General features: G+C 46.5%; 1 protein-coding gene across 1 annotated transcript in view; it reads left to right on the forward strand.

Annotated features, from left to right (window-relative positions):
- The window catches only part of POLR1B (RNA polymerase I subunit B), an 85514-nt gene extending 66875 nt beyond the window's left edge, over nucleotides 1–18639 (forward strand). The window contains exons 11-13 of the mRNA XM_030198112.1: nucleotides 11530–11726; nucleotides 13752–14005; nucleotides 16328–18639. Coding sequence (XP_030053972.1) covers nucleotides 11530–11726; nucleotides 13752–14005; nucleotides 16328–17210 — 1334 coding nt within the window. The 3' untranslated portion in view covers nucleotides 17211–18639. The remainder of the gene's footprint in view (nucleotides 1–11529; nucleotides 11727–13751; nucleotides 14006–16327) is intronic.
- Nucleotides 18640–18872: the final 233 nt, after the last annotated feature.

Genomic DNA, 18872 nt, shown 5'->3' on the forward strand with positions numbered 1-18872 from the left:
ACCGGGTTCAGCCGATTCCCCCACAACATCTGAAAAAAAACACTATATAGGGTGGTATAACAATGCACTGGCAACAAACAAATATAACTGATAAACAAAAACATAGGCACCAGGTGAGATTTAATCAGCTGAACCCGGTCAGTCATGGACATCCTCCACCCTTTCCATCTGTCAACCTTTTCCTTAGCTCCCTGTATGCACCGCTGCCAATTAAAGGTTGCATAATCCCCCTGTTCAAAATATACCCCTAATACCCGCAGTCTGCTAATGGCCTCCGGAAACTCCCCTCCCAAATCAAAAGAGCCCCCTGGAGGACCCACCCACAGACTCTGACTTTTCTGGAAGTTTATCAAAGCCCCTGTAGCCTGTGAGTACCCAGAAATGACCCCTTTCAATTTCTCCCCCTCTGTTGTGTCCGCCACCCACACCGTGACATCATCAGCGTAAGCCACCACCCTTAATTGAGACCCTGTACACACCTCCACCCCCCGAAGTCCCTCCTTCCCTCCCTGCTCTAACCGCCTAACAAAGGGATCAATTGCAAAAGCATAAAGTACCGGGCTTAAAGGACATCCCTGCCGCACCCCTGCTGTCACCCCGAACCTATTCCCTTTCCAACCGTTCACCAGGGGAAAACACCGTGCCCTCGTGTACAATAAACGTAATTGAGCCACCCATTCCCTAGGAAACCCATAGTGCTCTAAAACCTGCCAAAGAAACGCCCACTGTACCCTGTCAAAAGCCTTATCCTGATCTAATGCCACCATTAGTCTTCCTTCCCCCCGACTATGTTCCACCCCTTCCCTTACCCAAGCCGCTGCCTCCAGAACCCCCCTCCCCTTAATCCCACAGGCCTGTGAACTTGCCAACACCCCCCCCCCACCACCACCACCACCTCCTTCATCCTATTCAGAAGCATATGCGCGAATATCTTCCGATCACCATTGAGCAGGGCAATCGGACGCCAGTTGGCCAAGGACTCTGGATCTTTTCCCTTACTTAGAAGAATCAACGCCGCCTCGGTCAGGGATTGGGGTAAAACCCCCTGCTGACGTGCAGCCTCCCAGACTTGCAGCAGGATTGGGGCCAGAAGGTGCTTAAATGCCTGATAGTACTCTGTTGTGAGTCCATCTGGCCCTGGTGCTGTCTTCCTCCTTAAGGCCCCAATGGCCTCTTCTACCTCCCCCAGCGACCAGGGGCGCAACAGGGCCTGAAGAGACGGGCCCCCCCTTCCCACCCCCGGTGTCCCCGCAACATAAATGGGTCTGGGCTGACCAATTTCCCAAATTCCCGTTCATAGACCAAGGAGGCATATCGATCATACTGGACCTTTTCAAGTTGCTCCTGCAAATCCAGAATATCCTCCTTTCTCCCTCCATTGGAGAGTAGATAGTCCCTTCGTTTCTTAATGGCAGTCCCCAGCCGAGTTCTCTCCCTTCCTTCTCTCCGAGCTTGACGGGTGAAAAAAAACCTCGTCCTCCTCTTCACTAACTCCCACCACTCTCCAATGGAGGGAAAAATACCCTGGATCGAAAGCTGGTCACTCAAAAAGGCCCGATATTCCTCCTTGACCTTCTCATCGGTAACCCATTTAAGGTTAAGCCGCCATAACCCCCTCCCCGGCCTATGCCCCGCCCAACCCCCCCACCTCCACCAACACCAGTTTATGGTCCGAGAAGTCCACGTCCACCAACCTGGGCCCCCGAACGCATGCCCCTTCCCGGACCAAAAATCTGTCTATCCTGCTCCTACACTGTCCCCGTGCAAATGTGAAACCCTCCACCTCTGGTGAAAATTCAAGGTGCACATCTACCAACCCTGCCCCTTTCATTATCCCAGCTAGCCGTATCCCATCATACCTCACCTGCGCTGCCCTTCCTCCACTATCCTGTTTCCTCAAAATGGTGTTAAAATCCCCCCCCCAAACCACCTGACGTGCCGTGTATAAATAAGGTTTAATTTTACCAAATAACCGTGAACGTTCCCTCTTACTTTGTGGCCCATAAACATTAATAATCCGGGAAGCCACCCCGTGCCACAAAACATCCACCACCAAACACCTCCCTACTCCTAATTCCATCACCCTTTGAATCTGTACCTTATGTGTTTTAAATAATATCCCTACCCCCCCATACCTGTCCCCTGCCAAGCCCCAAACCGAAGGCCCCCATGTCCAGGCCCTCCTCGCACGCCTGATTGCCTCCATAGTTTGCAAGCGTGTCTCCTGGATTAGGAAACAGTCTGCCTGGATCGTGGAGAGGCCCTCAAAGGCCAAACATTGCGCCCTCTGGGAGGCCACACTCGCCACATTCAGAGTGGCAAATAATAATATAATACCTGCCATTATGTAGGGAAAGATGACTGTCTCCCAACCTCTTCCTGCTGAACTGCTTCCTTCACATCACCCCTACCTAGAGCCCAGACCCCTTCTTCAACCACTTCTTCCTCCGCCCAATCCCTAACCCCGGCTTCAAAACCTCCCTCCTTCCCCACCCCCTCCCCCCCTCCCTTCTTCCTTCCCTTCTTCTTCTTAGACTCATCCAACCCCCCCTCCTCTTCAGACAAAGACAAACCCCCCCGCCCTCCTTCCTCTATTTGCCCCCCTCCCCCCTCTGATCCCCTCCCACCCCCTGAACCTTCCCCCTCTCACTCCCGTGATCCTTCCCCTGTAGAGCTCGAATTCTATCCGATCGCCTCATAAGCTTCTCCCCCTCTCCTGCCCCCCCCCTCTTCCCCCCTCCCCGTCCAACCCGCCCCCACCCTCCACACTAATCTCCATCCTCCTAACCTTCCCCCCCTTCTTCTTACGCTTACCCCCCTCTCTCTCCACCCCCTCTAATTTCCTCTTTCCTTCCTCCCCTCCCCCCACAACCCCACTGACCCCTTCTTCTTCCACCACCTCCTCTTCCTCTGCCAAAACCTGAAACCGGTTTCCTGTCTCCCTCTCTTGCTGAGCCCCCTCTCCTGACCCCCCTGAAATCCCTCTACCCTTCCCCTTCACCCCCTTCTGCTTCTTGGGGACCTGGGCCCATTCATCTACCCCTTCCAGCCCTTGCCCCTGTTTCCTCACCTGTGCTGCTGCCTCTGGAACCCCCACCTCCACAACCTCCCTCTGTGCCCCCCTTGCCCCCTGATCCCGACCCTGAACCCCCCCTCCCCCCACCCCCTCCTCCTGCACCTCCTCTTCCCTCCCCCCATTATGCGACGCCCTAGGGCAGTCCCGGAAGGCATGCCCCAGACCACCACAAAGATTGCACCTGATCGAAGAACACTCTTCGGTGGGATGATCTTTCGATCCGCACTTAGCACATTGCTGTACTGGGCAGGACATGCTAAAATGGCGGAAAGACCCACACCGAAAACATTGTCTTGGCTGTCCCTTGTAAAAACACAGGATTTTGTCCCTTCCAATAAAAGCCGCTGAAGGAATGTGTTGTACTACCTGCCCTACCTGGTGAAGTTTAACCAAAGCCCCCCACCCCCCCCGCCCAGACTCTACTGGGATCCGGGAGCTTGGTCAATGGAGTCCTCAACTCGGCATACCTGTGCAGCCAAAAGGCCAAGTCTGCCCCTGAGATGGACTCGTTACGGACTAGCAGAGTCACCTGCACCAGATCTGGCCGACTGATGGGAACTACCCTATAATATTTCCAATCCCCCCTTCCTCTTACCCCCTCATACTTTTCCCAGAAGACCTCCATGCCTCTCTGGGTCAGAAAACTGACATCGTATTCTGGGAGATTAACTGGATGAATACAGGCATAGAGGTCTTCTGGGACAAACCCTAACCCCAAAACTAGTTTCAACACTGTATCACGTGAAGGCATTCCCCCCTCCCCCACCCACTTGATTTGGACCACATTCCTTCTCTTGGGCGGTTGCCCATAACCCCTACTTCCCCTGAACCCAGCATCTGTGTCATTACTAAAGGAAAACTGCCCCTTCCCTCTTCCTCCTTCCCTATTAACCACATCTGCAAAGGAGGGCTGACCCTGCCTCCACTGACTTCCCCTCCTCCCTGAGCTTATCCCTTCCTTGCCTGAAGATCCCTTTCCCCCCACCTGCTGATCCTGCCCACCCCCTTTACCTTCCCTTACCATCTCCCCATCAACCCCCTCCCCCTTCCACAAACTGGAACAGCAACCCGTTCACCAACCTTTTCACCAACAGAACAGTTCCCCAAACCCTCTGCCCCTTCCCCCTTACCCCCCTCCCTCACATCACAAATCAACATATCCTGAACATCATCCCCTCCCCCTCCCCCTGCCCACAGTCAGTGGCCAGAGAACTGAGCCCCCTGGAATCTATAACCAGTTCTGAACAGTCCTTAGCTTTCACAATGCTTTCTTGGGAGTGAGCTCCCTCTGCCTGGGCTGCAGATCCCCCAGCAATATCTTCTGTCAGAGAGACTGCTGATACACTCTGAGGAGAGCTCTGTTCTCCCTGCACCAGCAGGTCCCGCGTGAGGCTGCTTACAGTTTTTATAGAGCCAGAGTTTATCTCATCTTCCCTTCTGTGCTGGGGATTCCCTGAGCCTGGTTGTACTGCTGAATCCACCACTTGTGGCTGTAAACCTGGTGCCTCAATCAGGGAGTTAACTAAGCTCACCTGTGTCTGCAGCCTTAAGACCTGCTGTTCATTAGTGTCCACACTCCCAATGTCAGTATGCTTTCCAGCTTGCTTTCCAGTGTTCACCTTCCCTGTCAAACTGTTGCCTGCATCAGTGTTGGGTAGTGCAGGCACTTTTTGTGAAATAACACAAAACCCCAAGTCACCGTCCTCAGTTTCAAAGACAGCAGAATGTGTAGGCTGACTGAGTTCCAACTCCATTGTGTTTTCAGCCATAGTCTCTGCAGCACCACCTGAGGTCTCTTCAACTCCTTCCCTGGCAGCTGCCTCTAAGGTAAGGTTTGCAGGGTTCTGAGTTGCTAGATTCTTCATAAATTGTAAAGTGTCTTGACTGCTTGTCCCCACCACATTATCTACTGCAACCTGGTGTTTTGTAAAACAATCCTTAGATACCAACTCTCCTGTTTCCTCTGGCTGATTCTGGTTTGGCACTGTCCTGGGTTGAAATCTTTCCCTGGTAATATAGAGTTCCCTTAAAGGGTTATCAGAGCCCTTCTTCAGGGAGTCCAACACCTTTCTTTTCAGGCAAAGCTGCTTTCTCAAACGAGCTTCTTCCTTTCCATACAGACTCTTCTGTGCTGCTGGGGCCAACTTCTGCAGGGTTCTAGCCCTGTTTAGTTTTTTCCCCAGCACTTCCACCTCCTTCCCCAGGGCTTCAATCCTCCTCACCCTGTCCACGATACCTCTGGCTGAAGAATCAGGGCTGCTGCTTCCCAGCTGCCCTACCCCCTCCTCCTCCTCTTCCTCAGACCACTCATCCTCACTGTACAACGGGTCCAGCACCGGCTGAAGCTGCTGACCCTCTTCCATCCTCTGTTCTGCCACTTTCTGGGCCTGCGGGACTCTCACCCTCTGCCTCCCCCTCCCATGCTCTTCGTGCTCCTTACCCGGTAACCGCTGGGTCATGGGAGGGGTGCTGGGTCCACTGTCCCCCCTGGACCTCGAGGCTCCACGGTCCAGGGGACTCCGCTCTCTTCTCCCAGGGGCCAGGCTCGGCTGAGAGCTGCTTCTCCGTCTCTCCTGGTAGCTGGGCCCGGCCGTTTCCCGAGCCGGGCCCTGCCCTGAGGAGCACTCCCCAGAGCCCTGCCTCATGGCTGGGAAGGGAGCTAGGCCTTGCTCCCCTCCCTTCCTCCAACCACAGAGCCTCCTGTAGTATGTCCTTCTCCTTCAGTGTCTAGCTACACACTGACTTGGAATGCCCTCCCGCGGGAGGTGGTGGAGAGGAAAACGGTAACGGAATTCAAACATGCGTGGGATAAACATAAAGGAATCCTGTTCAGAAGGAAAGGATCCTCAGGAGCTTAACCGAGATTGGATAGCAGAGCCGGTAGTGGGAGGCGGGGCTGGAGGTTGGGAGGCGGGGATAGTGCGGGGCAGACTTATATGGTCTGTGCCAGAGCCAGTGGTGGGAGGCAGGACTGGAGGTTGGGAGGCAGGGATAGCGCTGGGCAGACTTATACGGTCTGTGCCAGAGCCGGTGGTGGGAGGCGGGGATAGTGCTGGGCAGACTTATACGTTCTGTGCCCTGAAGAGCACAGGTACAAATCAAAGTAGGGTATACACAAAAGTAGCACACATGAGTTGTCTTGTTGGGCAGACTGGATGGACCGTGCAGGTCTTTTTCTGCCATCATCTACTATGTTACTATGTTATAGTATGTGATACTTTATATGTATACCCGAGTTTGATTTGCCCTTGTCATTCTCAGGGCACAGACTATAGAAGTCTGTCTAGCACTGTTCTTGTACTAAGTTCTGAAGCTATCGTCAAAGCCCCTTAAAATTTATACTCCAGCCCATCCATATCTATTCAGTCACGATCAGGGCATAGACCGTAGAAGTTTGCCCAGCACTGGTTTTATTTCCCAATTACCAGCATCGCCACCCAATCTCCCCTAAGATTCCGCGGAACCATTCCTTCTAAAGAGGATTCCTTTGTGTTTACCCCACACATGTTTGAATTCCATTTCCGTTTTCATCTCCACCACCTCCCACAGGAGGGCATTCCACACATCCACCACCCTCTCCGTGAAAAAATACTTCCTGACATTAGTCCTGAGTCTGCCCCCCTTCAACCTCAATTCATGTTCTCTATTTCTACCGCCTTCCCGTCTCTGAAAAAGGTTCATTTGCAGATTAATACCTTTCAAATATTTGATCATCTTTATCATATCACCCATGTTTCTCCTTTCCTTCAAGGTATACATGTTCATGTTGGCAAGTCTCTCGTCGTAAGGTTTGCAACACAAATTCCATACCATTTTTGTAGCTTTTCTTTGCACCGCTTCCAGTCTTTTTACATCTTTAGCAAGATACGACCTCCAAAACTGAACACAATACTCCAAGTGGGGCCTCACCAACGACCTCCTTTCTTCTGCTGGTTATACCCCTCTCTATGCAGCCTAGCATCCTTCTGGCCACAGCCGTCGCCTTGTCATAGTGTTTCTTCACCTTTAGATCCTCAGACACCAGCACCCCAAGGTGTCTCTCCTGAGTTGAGCTACTAATCTCTCCCCTCCTATCCGGTATCTGTCTTTTGGGTTTCTGCACCTCAAGTGCATCACTCTACACTTCTTGGCATTAACTTTTAACTCACTACACAATACCTGAGGTATCTTGTTCCCACCCGGTTTCAATTATTCATTAACTGATTACTCAAATAGAAACCATTGTAAATATTTTCTTTTTTTGAATATGCTCTTAAATCATAATATACATACTTGTTTACTCATTCCTCTAAATAGTGCTTATTGACAGAGTTTATTTAATAATAGATAAACTCTATTAAATGATACAGTGCTCAGCTGTGCATATCGTCAATCACTCCAAATGATTGAACATACAAAATGAGTCTGCATACGTTATTGCACTGAGTCCCTCCCTACCTCCAGTACAACATTAATTTCTTCTTTATGATGATTAACATTCATTTTAGTAACTCTGTAGTACTTATCTGGAGATGGTATGTTGGAACTCCATGTTTCCCAACGCAAAAGTTCTCGACTCGGAGTGAATGATAAATGTGATTGTGCACTTGTGCTCTCTAAAAACAGTCCAACAAGTTTCCCAAACTTGTCCTCCTTCCCTTCGTAGGTCCACCCTTCTTGTTATAGATGTTCCCAACACTAGCTGTGTTTCGCTCTATAAAGCTTCATCAGGGGAATTCTTATATCCTACAAATTGGAAACAGAATATTATCAACCATAATCCATTTTTCAATGTGCAGGGAGCACTGTTGTATTACTATTCCATAGGCTTTTAAGTCCTGTTCATATAATCCCAAAATTTACGTTCTTACTCTGATTTTCTCATAAATTTGATAATAACATTCAAGACATACCTGGGGTCTAACAATCTCCCAACCCACGGCTCGCCTGTCTGAAAAGATGCCAACGCATGCGTTGTTCTCTTTATTTCAAACTTAACTAACTCCGCCCTACAGCCTAGTCTTGTAGCCAGTCAGTTTCGCGATTCAGAAATCACAGAAACAGTTGATCACAACTGTTAATGTAACATTAAATTTTAACTGCCAGACCCTCGACCATTCTTCTAGTTTTCGTAGATCCCTTCTCATTGTTTCTACTCTCTCCAGGGTATCCTTTCTATTGGCTATTTTTGTATCATCCTCAGAAAGGCAAACCTTTCCTTCCAACACTTAAGCAATATCTCCCACAAATATATTAAACAGAATAGGCCCCAGCACCGACCCCTGAGGAACTCCACTGCACACCTTCCTTTCCTCCGAGCGGATTCCATTTACCACCACCTGCCACCTATCAGTCAACCAGTTTCCTATCCAGTTCACCACTTTCGGTCCTAAGTTCAACCCTTTCAGCTTATTCACAAGTCTTCTGTGGGGGACCGTTATCAAAGATTTTGCAGAAATCCAAGTAGATTACATCTAGCGCATGTCCTTCATCCAGTTCTTTGATCACCCAGTCAAAGAAGTCAATAAGATACATTTGGCAGGATTTCCTTTGGTAAAGCCATGTTGCTTTGGGTCCTGTAACCCATTGGCTTTTAGAAAGTTAACTATCCTTTTTTTCAGCAGCGACTCCATTATTTTTCCTACCACCGACGTGAGACTTACCGGTCTGTAGTTTCCCACTTCTTCCCTGTCTCTACTTTGGTGAAGAGGGACCACATCCGCTCATCTCCAATCTCGCGGAACCTCTCCCGTCTCTAAAGATCTATTAAGTAAATCTTTAAGAGGTTCCGCCAGGACCTCCCTGAGCTCCCTCAGTATCCTGGGATGTATCCCATCTGGCCCCATTGCTTTGTCCACCTTCAGATTCTCAAGCTGTTTATAAACTCTTTCTTCTGTAAATGGCGCAGTATCCACTCCATTCCCAAATGTTCCTTCAGCAGCTGACTGCGGTCCTTCTCTAGGATTTTCCTCTGTGAACACCGAAGAGAAATAATTGTTTAGCACGTTCGCTTTATCTTCATCACTCTCCACATAGCCATTCTCATTATCTTTCAGTCTCGCAATTCCATTCCTATCTTTTCTCCTTTCTCCAGTATATCTGAAAAAGGTCTTGTCACCTCTCTTTACATCTTTAGCCATTTTTTCTTCCGCTCGCGCTTTCGGTAGCCATATTTCCCTCTTCGCGTCTTTGAGTTTAATCCGATAATCTTTTCCATGACCACCTCATTGCGTTCTTTTGTATTTCTTGAGCAAATCTCTTTTGCTCTTATTTTTTCAGCTACTTGTTTGGAGAACCATATAGGCTTCCTGCTTCTCTTGTTTTTGTTTACTTTCCTGTCATAAAGATCAGTCGCCATATTTATAGCAGCCTTTAGCTTGGACCACTGTTTTTCTACATCTCCTACACCTTACCATGCCAGCAGCTCCTTCTTCAGGTATTCCCCCATTTTATTTATTTATTTGTTACATTTGTATCCCACATTTTCCCACCTTTTTGCAGGCTCGATGTGGCTTACATAGTACCGTAATCAGTACATCTGAAATCTAGTACTTTGAGTTTTGTGCGTTCGCACTCTGCCTTCGCCCTTATATCAAGCCATATGGTGTGATGATCACTATTATATAGGTGGGCACCCTCCCGGATATTGGAAACACTTCCTCCATTCATGAGCACTAGCTCCAGCATCGACCCTTCCCTTGTGGGTTCCGTCACCATTTGTCTGAGCAAGGCAGTTTGACAGGCATCCACAATCTCCTTTCCGATTCTGCAGACGTGATGTTCCAATACACATCAGACAAATTGAAGTCTCCCAACAGTAGCACCTCATCTTTCTTACCAATCTTTTGAATATCTTCTATCAGATCGTTGTCTAACTTCAACGTTTGTGCAGGAGGTCACCTACACGATCACGCCTAGATCCCTTTCCTGTTCAGTGACTCCTAATGTGGCTTCTGTTTTTACTGCGTGTGGCATGTTCACTGTGTTTTGGTAACAGCATCTATGAAGCTGGAGGGAACTCTTGGAATCTGCACAGTCAGGAGGGTAAAGTTGAGAGGACAAGCCAGAGAGAGAGTTGGTGAGAGCAGGACTGTCCCGAGGACATGCCAGCATTGTGACCACATCTGGCACAAGGGAGACAGCCCAAAAATTTCTCCCTGTCCATTTTCTCCTCTACGGTGGAAGTGGCACGGTGGGGAGGGGGTGCATTGCACAGGTTACGATTTCATTTCCGGACACTCCTGAGTGAGGGAAACTTAAAGGTTTGCCAGGAGCGTGTGGAATTCAGAGGGATGTGAAGGTTCAGGGAAGGGGGTAATTAGAGGTCTACTTTAGATTCTGCATGAGCCATAGAAATTTATGTGCATAAGTTACTTCAGTGTTCTTCAGTACAGGGTCTGGGGGCCAATAGTAGCCCCTGGAGACCTCTGGGACAGCCCCATTGTCATTCTATATTATTATTTATTTTTTTTACTTTATGCCTCTCTACCCGTACATGTACGATTACCACTCCATGGATTTGAGTGGAGGTGGCCTAATGGTTCGTGCAGTGGGCTTTGATCCTGAATCTGAGTTAAATTCCCATTGTAGCTCCTTGTCACCTTGGGCAAGTCACTTAACCATCCATTGCCCAGGGTACAATAATTTAGATTGTGAGCCCTCTAGGGTCAGCCTGTTTATAATGTGTACAGTGCTGTGATTGTCTCGTAGCACTATAGAAATGATTAGTAGTAGTAATCTACCCAAGCTTGTGACTGAAATGAGGAAGTGGATGGAGGGAAGAGCTGCATGCTTGAAGGGCAAGGCATTTCTCAGTAAAAAAAGAGAATGCTTTTGGAAATGCCCATCTCCTTTAGGATAGGCCAGGTGAAAAGTTTGAAGGCAGGCTAGAAGTAATGGATGTCATTGACACATGCTATTAAACAGTGTCGTTGGCCCACCTGGAAAGATATTTGGTGCTCCTTAAGCTTATTTGGATCCAAAGTATCTCTGACTTAAAAAGACACTGAGTTACTGTATGCACACAGTTGAAGCTGGATAGATTTGGTTAGACACAAAAGCATCGTTCCATTGTACATGTGCTACAAAGAATGTCTAAACAAATCTTTGTCCACAAAAATGTACTACTTCATCCATTTTAAAAAGTGCATACTTGTGTGTACATGTTTATAAGATTACTTACATGAAACCTGAAAAAGAGAACGGTGCCTACATACTCCATCATTTGACTATATCTTTCCAAATTTATGCTGTCTTTCTCCACTGGGCACCAGCTTACTCAGTCACAATTGATTGCGTTATTTTTTTTTTTCTGTTCCTACCTTTAAAAAAACTAAAGAGTATCTCAACAGAAATTCTGCTTTGCACATTGAGTTTCATTTGTGAATATTATCACAATTTTCTAAGCTTTTTGGCAGTATTGTTGAGGGAATAACTGCAACTATTTTCACATGACTAGGTCTTCTTTTCTGTAGGTAAGCAAACCATGGGCTTTCCACTAATGACGTACCAGGAACGATCAGATAATAAGTTGTATCGCCTTCAGACTCCCCAGAGCCCCCTGGTGCGGCCGTACATGTACGATTACTATGACATGGATAGTTATCCGATTGGCACCAATGCAGTAGTGGCTGTCATCTCATATACTGGATACGACATGGAAGATGCTATGGTAACTGAGAGGATGAAGAATATGGCTGCGTTCGTTTGTCTATGCTATTCTCTAACCACAGAAGAAAATTAGGCAGGAATCAGAAAGAGAAAATGTCTTTTATTACTCACCAGCACAGGATCAGGTATCAGTAGCAAGTTGTGGAAAATAATAGCAAACTTACAAAATCTAACATCAGTAGTTTTGGACCCCCCCCCCCCCCCCCCCTTGAAAATAAGCTCTGGTAAGGATATGAAACTCTCCTGCCAGCCAGGATATTTCAGAGTCTCTTTGTCTGCAGTGTATTTTTATAGTACTAATGATGCCCAATTACCTATCCTCTATCCTAGACCAATCATAGGTCCTGCATGTGTGCTGGAGATTTGTAATAGGGTTGGTAGGGTCCTTTGCCACACCTCAGTAAATTATAATTGTAACAAGTTATACCAGGCAGTTGAGTTGCCCTAGCAATGGGAGGCCTTATCAGAGTTTATGGTTAGGTAAACATTCCTGCGTGTAGCTGATAGTAGAGGCTAACAGAAAGCAAATATGGGGGATGGGGAGTAGTGCAGCATACCTGAAGTAGAACATTATAGCATTATAGTTAAAAGTTATAGAACATCTTCCCTCTTGGCTCCCAGTAAAGGGAACAGGTCAACACAACCAGAGTATAGGTAGTGGCAGGTTCTTCAACAGGAAAGGGTGATAAGTAGTGGGAGTGGTGGGAGGGATCAAGCAGTGGAGAAGGTACCATGGTGGGAATGTGAGACATTTTGTAGCATGATGTTAGTAGATAAAGAAGTAGCGAAAAGTTTCTTACAGAGAGAAAGAAGGCAAGGTAAACAATAAAAGGGAAGTAGAAGAATAGAAAGGAAAACAAGGAGTCCAATAAGGACACCTCGAATAGATGGTAAGAGGCTAGGAAACCAAGAAGAGAGAAACCACCAGGAAGAGGTATCTGTAAGGAGAGGAGTAATCAGAAACAGAGAGTTTAGCAAGGTTAACAATGTGAGAGTGATTAACAACAACAGTACAACAGTCAGAGCTATTTAAAACAGTACACTAGAAATCCATAATACAGTACAGTCTTGATTATCTGACATTATCGGTACTAACCAGTTGTAGGATAACTGATTAGTTGGATAATACGTAAAACAATGCTTAAACAAAGGCATAGATTTCCCGGTTTTCAAAAATTGTTCTAAAACAGATTTTTAACAGAACTAAATGCAATGACATCACTAGTGGGGGTCTGTTCAATATGCCGGATGGTCGGATTACCAAAGGTTGGATAATAAGACTGTACTGTACTTCATAATCGTATATAGTCATGATAGTAACTGCATTGTTTTTCATCAGTAGATCCAAAATCTGTACTAGTGGTTTTGAACGTCAAAGAAAAATGTAGCAAGTTTCTTTTCAGAATGCTAATTTTTAATTTTGAACTAATTTTTGTGCTTATATAAAAATTTATTAAGATATATTAACTGCCTTTTATAAATAAATTCACCCAAGGGAATATATCTTTTCAAATTAAAAAAAAAAATCCTTAAGAATTAAAACTTACTGAAGCCCTTCTTTAATACCTTTGGATTTTGATGGAGTCGGAGGTGGGGAGGAAGTAATAGGTTAATCTCTTAACCCATAAGTGGTCTTTGCCACACCCAACCCTCCCTGGATGGCTTGTCTAGGTGGTTCAGGTCATCCTTGTCAGCCCCAAAGCTAGAGGGGCAGTTCCTATGAAGTATGCAGACTGTGCTGCCGGTTGGCTAGTAGGGAGGAGTCATTGTAGTAGGAATCACCATCCTTCCCTTCCAGTGAGTGAGCATGATGCTTTCAAAGAATGCCCAGGCCTAGCAGACCCCACTGGATGGTGAATCTAAATTAGGCTTCTCATATCAAAAGTACTGAATGCACAGCCTGACCTAGCAAGCCAACCGAATACCTGCATTTGTCATAGTGTTTTATAGTTCTGACTACACAGAAGAGCGTAACAGTATTCTAGTTACAGCCTAGCATGATCCAGAATGTTTTTTGTTTCCTTAGATCTTGAATAAAGCTTCTTGGGAAAGGGGCTTTGCTCACGGCAGTGTCTACAAGACAGAGCTTATAGACCTGACAGAGAAGATCAAGCAAAGTGACGACAACCTGGTGTTTGGCACCAAAGCTGATGATGTAAGAACCATGGGAAAACTGGATGGGGACGGGCTACCGCACATCGGGTCTGTACTGGAGTATGGGGACCCTTATTATGGCTACATCAGTCTCAACACAGGGGAAAGCTTTGTGACTTACTACAAGTGAGTATCCAGCTGTTTGCGCTTATCCTTTATAAGTCTCTTGTTAACTCATTTTAGCTCATGTTACTAACTAGATAGCAAGCAAGCATATCTAGTCTGGTAGGCTATGAGCAGGGCTCCCCATCTCCTGTGATTCCACAGCCACAGGAAGGGCCACAGGTTCTCCTGTCCCTTCTCATGGAATTCCCCTTATAGAATAGTTAATGGACAACTGGGTGCTGGAGCATTGGCAGTAGCTTTGGTTTTCCAATTTTTCCAGTTCTTTCCATCCAGTGCCAGCATCTCAGCACAGCTCAGCACAGTACCTCAGGTTGTGTCGTCACCATCTTCTGCTGCTGGGCCTGGAGTGTTGCGCTTGGACTGCACATATCAAAGTACAGCAGAAAATGCTGCTTCAGCTACCATCACTGTTCTCCTAAAGCTAAGCCACCGCCATATTGATTATCCCAAACTGAGTATTATAAATGTAATCTATTCTGGATTAAATTCTTTGTTCTCAAAGACAAGGATTGGATATGTGTGTTCCAGATAGCTAGAAAATTGTCTGCACTTTAAATTAAGATTCAGTTCCATAGCTTCCCACATCATCAGAGTGTGCAGCTGATTCCTCCATTGCCAAAATGAGGTATTTTCTGATTGTACCCATTGTTGAAGAATACGTTTCTTTTCTCCACTACTAGGGTCACCTTACTAACAAATAACTTATGGCCCCTACCTCTCACTCCCAAATCTCCCCCACAGTCCAGCACCACTTTCTCAAAAGTAATCTGAATGCAACTCCAACAGAGAATTCAGGTAACTAATAAGCTCAGTCCAGAAGGACTGGATTTTGGGCAAGTTCAAAAAGCATTCCTTCATTAGTCCCACATTTCCCATGCATAGGGGAGTCAACTAACTTGGCTTTAAATGCTCACGCTTGAGAAAAATAGGCTCTGTGCAATATTCTATATTGGCATTCTAAAGAATCAGCACTGTAAGCCACCAAGGGGATTCCTTAAATTAATTTGAAAAAAAATTAAGCAGTCCCAACTGATGATCCTCTTCTCTGTCCCAGGCTCAATGCAAAGATCCACAATCCTTCAAAATACCTAATGCTTAGTAATCCAGAAATAGTCAACCTATTGTTATCCATATCTGTATTGAAAAATTCCCCAAGTTTATACCAATAGAATGGCGAAGATTGTCCCAATCCAACGTTCGTATATAGTGCACCAACTGTAAGTATGCAAATTGATTCCCCCCCCCCCCCCCCCCCCCGGCCTGTTGGTAGGAGTGGTTGAAGATTTTCAAAAGGTTTTATTTAGTGTGCCATCCTCCCTTAAAAAATGTTCTATGAGGATAAAGCTTGCCCTCTCCCAGCATACAAAAACTTCAGTAAAGTTCATCAAGACTCCTGGAGTGGCCTTAACAAGCAGCTTATATCAGGAAAACCCAGTCCGCCCTGTCTCCAGCCACCATATAAAGGACAGTTTTAATTTAGGTTTCATCCCACCCCAGCAAAACTGCCCCACTAGTCTATTTAGTCTCTTCAGATCTCTCCGCATCAAATTTATGGGTAGAAGTTGCATGACATAAAGCCACTTAGGGAAAATGGTCATCTGGTATAAATGAATAACGCTACTTTAATATAAGGCAGGTGTTTCCAGAGAGCTAACTGAAAAGGACCAACCCTTCCAGTATCAGTTGGCAACAAAATGCCTAAGTATTTGAAAGAATCCTTGGCCCAATGCAAAAGAAATGCATCTCCCCATTCTCCACTAATTCTGGTCCTACAGCAAATCCTCAGATTTCTGGTATTAAGAGTAAAACTGGAGAAGTCCCCATATTCTAAGAGTCATTAAAGAGTTCCAAGGGTTAGTTAAGTGGACCAGCAAGTCATCAGCGAAAGCTGCTGTTTTAAAGTTGCATTCCTATCTGGATTCCTTGTATACCTGGATTTTCTTGTATCTCTCTCAATAAAGGATCCAAAGTTAAAATAAACAATAAAGGGAACAAGGTACAACCTTTTCTAGTACCTATGAGAACAGGAAAATGGTCTGAGAGCTGCCCATTGACCCACATTCGAGCCCTCGATTCCATATTTGGTCAAAACGCTAAATATAAATCCCCAATGAATGCGATCGAAGGCCTTCTGTGCATCAGAACTAACCAATAGAAGCATACCCATTTTAAATGTCAAAATGACCCATGGGCTTGCAGGACTTTACATAAAGCTCATGCTCTCTGACCAAAACTTTCCAAATTTACCAGGCTGTCCTAAACAAAGAGTTGTGTATGCTTTTTAATAGGTGTTTTTAAATGTATGCATTCTCCCCCCCTTAGGAGCAAGGAAAGTTGTGTGGTGGATAACATCAAAGTGTGCAGTAATGACGAAGGAAATGGAAAGTTCAAATGTGTCTGTGTCACCACGCGAATCCCCCGCAACCCAACCATCGGAGATAAGTTTGCTAGCCGGCATGGCCAGAAGGGCATTTTGAGCAGGCTTTGGCCTGCGGAGGACATGCCATTTACAGAGAGTGGGATGGTACCAGACATTCTTTTCAACCCTCATGGTTTCCCCTCCAGGATGACGATTGGCATGCTGATTGAGAGCATGGCTGGAAAGTCCGCCTCACTGCATGGCCTGTGCCACGATGCCACACCATTTGCCTTCTCAGAGGAGAACTCCGCTTTGGATTACTTTGGTGAGATGTTAAAGGCTGCTGGCTACAACTTTTATGGCACAGAACGGCTGTACAGCGGTATCAGTGGGGTGGAGCTAGAGGCAGACATTTTTATTGGTGTGGTTTACTACCAGCGCTTGCGCCACATGGTCTCTGACAAGTTCCAAGTGAGGACGACAGGAGCCCGAGACAGGGTCACAAACCAACCCATTGGTGGCAGGAATGTGCAGGGAGGGATCCGCTTTGGGGAAATGGAACGCGATGCCCTTTTAGCCCATGGCACATCCTTCCTGCTGCATGACCGCCTTTTCAACTGCTCTGACCGCTCTGTGGCCCATGTGTGTGTGGCCTGCGGCAGCTTGCTCTCTCCTCTGTTGGAGAAGCCACCTCCTTCCTGGTCTACCTTGCGCCATCGAAAGCACCACTGTACTATCTGCAACAAAAATAATACCATTGACACAATCTCTGTGCCGTACGTGTTCCGTTATTTTGTAGCTGAATTGGCAGCCATGAATATAAATGTGAAGCTTGACATAAGCTAGTTAATATGGCATTAGCAAATTTTTCTCATATTTTGAAATGTCTATGCCTCTAATCAGCTCTAAAGAGACCCAGAGTGCTCTAATAGAAAATAAGGAAAAGTTACAGTTCCCAGAAGTCTGTCTTTGCTACGGACAGGGTTGCTATTAAGATAATATGCAAATTAACATTCTTGGGGAGATCAAATGCTATAGAATGACTACATGATGTCATACAGTTCCAGTTCCAAACCTGGCTTCAGCTCATGGGGTCAGTACAGGCTGGGATGTGTAAGACACAGTGATTTCGGGAGCTGGAAGAGGAAATCTCAGCCTTATAGCCATAGCGTTGCCTGTTGGTTGGATTAAGGATGTTTGCCTACCACTTTCTGAACGGAGCCCTTCTGAAGACTGTGGCTGCAGTGACTGGGTTAGATAGAGAGAGAGAGCAGGGAGGACCTAATCAAAAGGAAAATTCTCTGTTGACTGAAAATGAACACCATGGCCTCTCAAACTTGGCCTGTATTATGTGTTTGTGTGTGTGTGGGGGGGGGGGGGGGGGGAAGCAAGATGGTGCTTACCCGCTCTCATGATGTATAACATTTGTTCTTATATTATCCTTACCTGTGGTAAAAGGGAAGAATAATGGTAACCTATGTCTGATTCCCATTGTTAGTCCTATGGATACTTTTGTGAATTCCTTTCCAGTAGAGGGATATCTAATGAATCTTGAGTGGTACTTTGTCCTAGGGATCAAACAGCTTTTCCAAAGAATTCCTTAGCCTGGCGGAGCACTCTACATCAACTCTACATCACTGTATCGAAATGGTTTCAGCTTTGGTGTAGTAAAAGGGGAGACAATTTAAAAAATAAACAAACCAAACAAAAGGTCTGGAATGTGTTTAGAGAAGCCAATTTATCTGGTATTTGCTGAACCAGGAGAAAGTGCAGCTGAGGGCAGCCTGTTAGAGATCATGGCCACTGCACCTAATGCAGGTGTGGGCAGCCACAGCCCTTGAGGGCCACAACTTAGTTGGATTTTCAAGATTTCCACAGTGAATATGCATGAGGTCTATTTGCATACAATAGAAGCAGTATGTGCAGATCAATCTCATATATGTTTATTGTGGAAATCTTGACTGGGTTTTAGCCCTCGAGGACCACGGTTGCCCACCCCTTATACTAAAGGGATGGCTGGGATGCAGTGAAGTGGTCTGGTATAGAAAATTCTGAATGCTGCAGGTTCAGTATTAACATCTAAATGTGTTTGTTTCCACTCCTTTGAATAATTGACCACTCTTGTGCACGCTGTCGTGTCCACTCCACCCAAGAGCTACAGGTGCCGTGGGCAGGGCACTTCTATAACTGGACTTGTGCGCTTTGCATGTGTAAGTTCCAAGAATATTGGCACTTGTGTACTTATGTGCCCTACTTGCTATTCTGTAGCAGAGTGTGTAAGTGCCTTCGTGTGTGTGGTGGGGGGGGGGGGGGGGGGGGGCATATGCATGGACAGAGCATGGGAGGGGCATGAATCTGTCCTCCTCTATTCACATAAGGTGGAGGATAGGCCCATGTCTTCCACCTTATGTGCATACCTTGCCACACTTAGGCACACCCATTTGTGCCTGCCATTAACATGGCATAAGTGGATGTACCAAAATGTACGTGCATTGATGCCAATTAACG

This window comes from Microcaecilia unicolor, chromosome 3 (assembly GCF_901765095.1).
Source record: "Microcaecilia unicolor chromosome 3, aMicUni1.1, whole genome shotgun sequence".
Taxonomy (NCBI): Eukaryota; Metazoa; Chordata; class Amphibia; order Gymnophiona; family Siphonopidae; genus Microcaecilia; species Microcaecilia unicolor.